The 8,413-nt window shown below is 41.1% G+C and overlaps 1 protein-coding gene across 3 annotated transcripts in view; it reads left to right on the top strand.

The window, feature by feature from the left end:
- Positions 1-8,413, top strand: part of DCLK1 (doublecortin like kinase 1) — a 554,864-nt gene that overhangs the window by 13,736 nt on the left and 532,715 nt on the right. For all 3 annotated transcript variants that reach the window (XM_019524465.1, XM_019524466.1, XM_019524468.1), the window contains exon 2: positions 4,814-5,160. In XM_019524465.1, the coding sequence (XP_019380010.1) occupies positions 4,814-5,160 (347 nt within the window). The remainder of the gene's footprint in view (positions 1-4,813; positions 5,161-8,413) is intronic.

The raw sequence follows: 8,413 nt of genomic DNA, 5'->3' as shown, positions 1-8,413 counted from the left end.
GTAAGACTAACTGGCCTATAGTTTCCTGGGTCCTCCTTCTTTCCCTTTTTGAAGATGGGAACCACGTTGGCCCTCTTCCAGTCCTCCAGCACCTCTCTAGAGCCCCACGAGTGTTCATAAAGCCGTGCCAGGGAACTTGCAGTGACCCCAGCCAGTTCCTTTAGGACTCTAGGGTGAAGATCATCCGGGCCGGCTGACTTAAAGACGTCCAGCCCCTCCAGAAGCTCCCTAACTAAATCCTCACTAACCCTAGGCCCAGGTGAGCCTCCTGCGGGGCCCTCCTTCCTCCTCCTCCCCACGCACTTCATTGTCATGTTACAAAGGGTTATGTTTAGGGCTAGTTTATATCTTCAGGCCAAACCCTATGTAAAAAGTGATACTTAAGGTTCAACACTTCTGGAGCAGCCCATAAAAGAACCTCCTTGGGGCATATTTCCCTCCCTGATTCTGTGCTTCCCCAGAGCTAATCATCTGCTGATGGACTAAATCCTTAGTCTCCTGTAGCCCCAAAGCATATATTACTATGGTAAGATTCATGTGTGAAAATTGTGAATGTAACCTTTTGTTATCAAACATTGTTGTTTGACTTTAAATTTCTGGCTGCCATCAATTTGGAGTACTGGTACAAGCAAATTAAGCTTGTACTTAATTGCTGCTCTAATTGGGGGCCAATTTTTTTAAAACTTAGGTATAAAACGGGCTGTTAACTAGGGATACTTTGAAAGGTCCCAGGAGGCATGAGGGGGTGGATGAGGACGAAGCGTAGCCACCCCATGCTGCTGCCTACAGGTGCAGAGCTGGGGGCGGGGCGAGAGCAGGGCTGCGCAGATACTGCGCTGCTGTCTCTCCCCACATCCCTGCTCGGTGTCTGGCCACTCACCACCTTTGCTCCCCGCACCCCTGCTTTGTGTTTGGCTGCATGCTACCCCTTCCCTCCAGGGGTACATTTAATTAAAGGGGGCCACCGGGGGTACATTTATTAAAAAAGTTTGAAAACCCCTGGTTTTCAAATGGGATGTACATTGCTCAGAATAGGACAAGGGACAGCTCTAAATTGGGTGCTGATTGATTTTTAATTCAATTTGGTTCTTGTGCTTTTTGAAAATCCATGTGAATGACAGGTATCCACAAATTAACTTCACTGAAGCCTGTTGTGTGGTCAGATGAGTGTTATATCTGTGATGTCTCTGTTGTGAGCCTACTATATCATGACTTTTAGATTGCTTAAAGCTTGTGTATCTATAGTCTTCAATCTTAAAACAAAAAAAACAACAAAACATTAAAATGATGGCCTGTTAGGTAGAACAAGTTTCAATAAACCTCCATCAGAATCTTATAATCATATTTTAGGCTGCTCCTTGAAGGGGAAAATAAAGTATCTTGATATAAAAAGGATACCTTTTTGGCAAAAAGCTACAGGAATATGGAAAGATACAGGGGATGTGGGAAATCTGGCAAATAAAACAACCAGCAATTTTAGTGGCTTATTTTTTAAATGGTTCTTGATGCTAGTTTACCAGCAGAAGAATAAGCAGTTTGTGGTACATTCATTAGGTACCTAGTTAACCCTTACAGTTGTGGCATAATAAGTTGCCCAAGTTTAGAGGGGGAAGACTGTACTGGGGTAAAAATCCAGCATGCTCAAGGCATAAATTTTTTGGGGTAGTAAAAGCTATTGTAACCCTCTAAGTAATAAAATTGCAACTAGCTTGGCATTGATTTATAAAGAATGGAGGTAGCCTGCCCCTTTGAAATATGACATTAACAATTTGACTCTTTTTTTAATACTGTTTTCTTTTGTGATTGAATGATCACTTGTGTAGTGTTCAGCATCACACAGTAAACCTGTTTTACAGAAGATCCTATTTTAAATGTGCTTTTTGTAATTAAGTGAATTAAGTAGATATACTTAACTGTTATTGATTGAAGATTCATAGAAATAAGTAGTTTTGTTAATTATTAGGAGGGACAAAAGTAGAGCGCAACCAGTTTTATATCATAAGTAACTCCATTCTACAGAGTGGTTTTTTTTTTTTAACTGCATCAGTAAAAACTATCTAGACAAAAAGATTTATATTATATTATATTAATAGCTACACTTTAAAATTCTTAAAAATATATGAATGAGGCATGCTCACAAAGGCTAGGACCAGAAATTACATATAGAATGGCATAAGTGATCGGAAACCAGTTCTAATCTGTAACACAACAGATGTTCAAAATAGTGGAAACCAGTTTAAGATAAACCTGGATGGATGTAGTCTCAGACTTAGCTGATTTAAATCAGATCAGTTTATTGAGCTTCTGTCCCAAATCCCCTCCAGTTTCAAGTTAACTCAGTGCCCCAGCATCCCAGGATGCTTTGCACTCCTCCCCTCCCCCCGCCCCCTCAAAGTGCAAAACTGGCTTTGGCTCAAGCTGTATGCTCCAGCAGAGCATGGAGGTGTGCTCTAGGACTCCCCACCCCACTCTCACCCCAGCTTCTGATCTAGGCCATTGCAGGCATGTGGCTGCATTTATGGAATCAAAGTGCATGTCAGTTCACTTGCTTATCAGTTCAATCTATGCAGTTGAGACTAACCTGTGAAGATTGAATCCATTCACCCTCAGGCTTTTTGCCTGTCTGTACTTAGCCAAAGAGGCAGCATTTACATGGTGCATCAGCTGAAAAGTTCACGCTAAAAGTATGGGCAGAGATATGGATAAAAGCGAATGTGTCCAGTTTGATCAGTCTGAGATCATTATTAGAGTTAATTGCTGAGCCTTTTTGTTCTGAGGACACAGTGTATATACATTGGATGACTGAAATGATGGAAATGGACGACCTCCCCTCCCAATCATCTACATATTTTATGTTCCAAACTAAATTGTACAGAGTTCTTAAATCATATTTTGACAACTGTAATTGCTCTACTGGTGCCCTTATTGCATCTCTTCTTTCTCCTGATCATGGCAGTTTGATACTTCCTTCTCTCCTCTTTAAAACTATCTTCTTAACTTGTTGGTTTGATTCTGTTGTTACCTCTGAATCTCTCAGTTGGCTTCCCCTTGTTCACTGCATCAGGTATTAACGTCTGATCATTAGAGTTCCATTCTGACCACTGCCTTGAACCTCACTGCTTATCATATATTCCTAACCCTAGGTCAGTTGTTCTCAACCATTCTAGACTCAAGGAACACCTTGGAAAATGCCTCCTCTTAGTTTTTACTTACTTTTTGACTACAGAATAATAATAGAGTAATTCTTCTGTATCAAAGTGCTCTGACTACAACAGCTCAGAATGTTTTTAATGCTTTAGATCCCTATTTGAAATCCCGGGGTTTATTTTGTGTATCCCGTTTCATACCTAACAGTGCTAACCCTTGAAAGGATCTCAAGGGAAACCTGATTGAGAATGACTGCCCAAGGTTCTCTGCCCTTCCAGTGATGTCAGTTTGATGATTCCCTCTCTTTTCAATGCCTTTTTTAAATGAGGTGCACTAGGTGCAGTAGATAGCGTATGAATCTTGAATCAAAAAACATACTTGTCATTTAGCTACTTCTGCAAAGCTAGTGCTAATAGTAATTTGCAGTTATTTCCATTGTAGGAATGTCAGAGAAAATATTTTTAGTGTTTCTTTCTTTCTTTTCCTTTTTTATTGGTGGAGGGGAGTCTTTCTTACAATATTTAGGGCAGGAAGTGTGTTTGTCATTTTCTTAACAGCACAAAGCACCATGGACAATATTATTGATGATGCATAGTTTTTATTTATGTCAATGCAAATCAAATTACAGAAACCAAAAAGAACTTTCAAATTGAAATCCTATTTTGCAGTGTATGCTTTTGGTTTTAACTTTTGTCCACCATTCAAAATAATTTTGTCCAAAATTAAAAATACTGACTAATATTTTTTGGGTTGTCAACTTTAACACAGTTTTGCTTTGCAGGAGAAATAATTCCAAACACAATCTGTTTGGATAGTATTTTGAATGGAACTGTTTCTATTGCCATTTATTTAACTGATACTTTAGATTTTTTAATTTCTGGATTGAAAGTGTCCAACATGGTCGACTCTTTAGTCTAAATTCACCAATTCTCTATTAGTTAAAAACAGTTTTAATTAAAAAAAGTCATTAATATTTGATTATTTTAAAGTACATGGGATCTGTGTTTTCTCCCACATTAAGAGACTCTGAAAGTGCAGTTGTGTATATGAGGGTAAAAGGACTGTTCTGGCAAATATTTTTATTTTATAATTAGGTCCTTCGATTCCAGTACATCAGATTATGGAATATTCAGTGCGAGACCATGGACAGACACAAAACATCACTATTTTAAAAGCAAGGGAAGTTATCACTCATGACTGTGAATTAGCTAAGCTGTTGTAATTATTGTATCTGTTTGCAGTAAGGGAAGGCATACCATGATAATTTCAGTCAAATTTCATTCAGGGTTGAGGTGCTTTGCCTTAACTATCATTTACTATGGTATAAGAGTGGGCTGCCTGAACATTTGCAGCAGATTCAGCTGAACTGCAGAAACTTTCCAGCCCCCATTTAAAACATTAAAATTGTTTCTATATGCCCTAAGAAGCCATTTGAAAATCTTGCAAACAAACTGCTATTTTAATCCACGTTGTAATGATGGTTTCCTGATACAGTTCTATGGCTGGGTGATACAGACTGTAATATGGTCTGCGCTACTTAAAAAGAAGAGGAGAGATGTTACAAATAGGGTAGATCAAGAACAGGGCAGTGTCTGTCTCTCTGTCTGTCTGTCTGTCTTTTTTCCAGCATTAATCTTACTAGTATGTCACTCATTTTCTTTTTCAGGGGAGAGCTATGTATGTGGTTCAATAGAGCCCTTCAAGAAACTGGAGTACACAAAGAATGTAAACCCAAACTGGTCAGTGAATGTTAAGACAACTTCCGCTTCTCGTACAGTGCCATCACTTGCCACTGCCAAAGGAAGCACCCCAGATACAAAAGAGAACAAGGATTTCATTAGGCCTAAACTGGTCACCATCATAAGGAGTGGTGTGAAACCACGTAAGGCGGTCCGGATTCTGCTTAACAAGAAGACGGCACATTCATTTGAACAGGTTCTCACTGATATAACTGATGCTATCAAGCTGGATTCAGGAGTGGTAAAACGCCTGTACACATTGGATGGAAAGCAGGTAAGAGTTTTCATCATCCTCATCACCATCACCCATCTCCAGCACTGGGAAATGGTAGGGGCCTTCCATAAAGGAAAACTTCTTATTTACACATTAGTCTTGGGTATAATTCAGTTTGTTCCAGTGGATCAGCTAGTGCTGTATTCTACAGAAGAGAAGCAAAGTAATGTTGCCTCCCTTGTTCTTGTGTTAATCAAAGATTTTTTTATGAAATAAAATTTGGCATCAGTGGATGGTCTGGTATTTACGGCATGTTTTATAACTGAATCTGCCAAGAATTAAGATTGTAACATGGCTTTGAAAATCAATGTCAGAAACCACAAATGAGGGACACAATCCTAAAGAATGATGAACTGCTTCCTTTAACCTATTTTTGGTTTCTTTTTTGTAACAGCCTGTGAATCATTGTTCTTAGCGTCAGTAATTTCTAATAATGAGCAATGAGGACACATCCCATTGTCTTGGATAATTTTGTGTCTAAAATGAACAAAGTACAATCTGTACCCTATTTCTGAGGCATAGTTTTGCATACTGAACTAATTGTAAAAAAAAAAAAAACAAAAAACAAAAGAGGTTACAAGCATAAAAGGTAGGTGAGGACTTTGTCTTCTACAGAATGAACGATGGGGTCAGTTCACTAGCAGCACCCAAATGAGAATCTTTTCCAGTTGTTCCAAAGAAGTGCTATTTAACCATTGCTTCACAGTGTCACTTTGCGCAGTGTCTGTTCCTGATGCCTCCAGCCTGAACAAAGGCACAGTCAAAATTCTAGAGACTTTTTTGACCAATTTAAACTAAAGATACTTGCCTCTTTCTTTGCAGTGTGCTTCCTATGGGATGTGTGTGCGTGCACACATGCATGCGCTTGTGAATTTAAAAAACAAAGAAACAGACCTCCTCAAATAGATCCATGATAGCAAAACTGGAGAAGTACAATTCTTGCAAAAGGCTTTTGTAAACCTTTATTATACAAATAATAGAAACAAATTAGCAAAGGGGCCAAGCATGAAACCCTTGTCAGTGACAAACAAATAACATCATGTCACCAGAGATTGAAACTCCTTCCCCCGTGTCCCTCATGGGTTTACATATGTAGGATCAGCTGTCCATCTTCCACCTTGCAGACGGCCACCTCAGTGGCCCACTGCAATACAAACTGGTCTACATTTTGTTGCAAGGTGAAGTGTCCAAATTCAAATGTGACATGTACCTGGGCCAGGAAGGGGATGAGTTAGAAGGCATTATCAGAGCCAGCCCCCACAAGCTAGTTTCTGCAGCTTTTCAGAGTTGCCATCTTGACCTGACCCAGCAGGAAATTGGCCAGGCAGATTGCCCTCCCCTTGGCCAATGGTACACGGGATGGAGAAGATGTACAGTCCTGGGGAAGTCCAAGTTCAGCATTCCAAAGAGGGTTCTGAGGGCAGCAGAGAGCGACTGCAGCTGGGGGCAGTCTAGGAAGAGAGTCTCGTCCACCTCCTTCTCACAGAAAGGGCAGACTACCAATGCCACCAGGTCTGAGTGGTGGACAAAAGTGCCTGTGGCCAGGGCCCTATGCAGTTCTCACCAGTTCTTTTGGCAATGGGTAGCTTGTACAGGGTGCACCAGGCCAGGCAGGCTTGCCCTGGTGTTGTTGCCACTAGGTGTTGCCTCCAAGTTGTGTCAGGGTGGGTGGTGAGGACATGGGCCTGAAATGCTTTGACTGTCCATGTGTACAGTGCCTTCCCAGACAGGATCTCCTGGCAGATCCCCCTCTGTTTGGGCATGGGGGGGAGGAGGGAGTGGGCAGTCAGCAGAGTGCTGGGCCTGCCGCTCTCATTGCTGTCCACAGCTGGAGAAACAGACAGTGATAGAGGGGGTCTATCCAGCAAGGTGCTATCAGAGCAGGCTTGTCATACATGGAGGTGGTCTTCTAGGGCAGCAAGTGCATCTGCAAGGAGGGGAGCTTTCATGTTAGCCCAGAGGCATGAAGCAAAACGGAGTACAGACCTAGCCAGGACTTTGTCTAAGTGCAAGGCAGACTGAGTGGAGTTGGAGGGGGTGGGTCAGTTTATTTATGGCATGCAACTGTACCAAGGAAGCAATGAGACTTGGTGCTGTCTGCTGTAAGGAAAGAGCCTAAACCCTATGCAAGAGACAATGATAATTTTTGACTGCTTGTTACTTCAGAAGAGGGGTCAATTTATCATTGATGAAGCAGCTGTCTCTGGGTGGCCTTGGATTACCAACCCTTCAGTTAACAGCCAAATGCACGAGCTGATTTCACCACAGACTTGAGAGCTCTTCCAAAAGGACAAAGCTTAACTGCAGTGCCGCCTGAATTATTGGGGCAATGATGGATGATGAAGGCATATTTGAACTTACAAATGTAAAGGTTTGCACTAAGGAAGTGGTACAACTATAAAAGGTAGGGAGAGAAACAAACAGACAAACCATTGACATTAATGGAAGTCTCTCTATCTTTCTCTCATGAGAAACTGTAAGAGACTTTGGGTGTATCTTTACTGTAGCCAGTGTGACAGTGGCTTGCATAGACATTCCCAACACAGCTTTAAACTGCCTGCAGGAGTATAAGTTAATTGTCAGAGTATTTACCCAGGGTCCCAGGTGGATTGATCAGTTGTTCTACTGAAGTAGTATAGATGTTTGCATCCTAGCTACTTATTTTGGGCATGTCTATTACAAGCCACAATCATACCTTTTTGCACTTTAGTGTAGTCATTGCCCTAAGTGATCCGAGGAACTGGTAATTGAAAAGACTTGTATCTGGAATACTGATTCAACTTGGATCCAAATCAATATGTCAAAAGTCATTCCCATTTTGTGGCTGATGATCAGTGACCCACCTGTGAGACTTGTTTCTGACTGAACTGAATTTCCTAATAGTTGAGTGCACATCTGCAGTAACTTGCAGTCAGTTCACTGTTAAAGACAGACTGGTGGTACCTGGAGTACAGCTTGCCTTATATTCCTTCAGATATAATGTGCTTGTGTGAGGAAGATTTTGTAGCTGAGGCCTAATTATATTCCTCTTCTGGGACAGGTGAGGGAGTATAGTCAAATAGATTGAAATGAGGAGCTGAGAGTTAAGGACACCAGTGTTCAAATTGGGGCTGAAAGGGTGAGAGAGTATCTTAACTTGCCGGTGTCTCCTGTACCTCCATTTTATGAGTTGGGATATATGCTCATTTTACAGGGCTGTTGTGAGAAGCTAATAAGTTTGTTCAGCTATCTGCAATTTCTCCAAAGCATTGTA

The sequence above is a fragment of the Gavialis gangeticus genome, unplaced genomic scaffold (genome assembly GCF_001723915.1).
Source record: "Gavialis gangeticus isolate Ggan-Ray unplaced genomic scaffold, GavGan_comp1, whole genome shotgun sequence".
Taxonomy (NCBI): Eukaryota; Metazoa; Chordata; order Crocodylia; family Gavialidae; genus Gavialis; species Gavialis gangeticus.
Note: the sequence above shows the minus strand (reverse complement) of the source record. Positions and strands in the feature narration are given on the sequence as shown.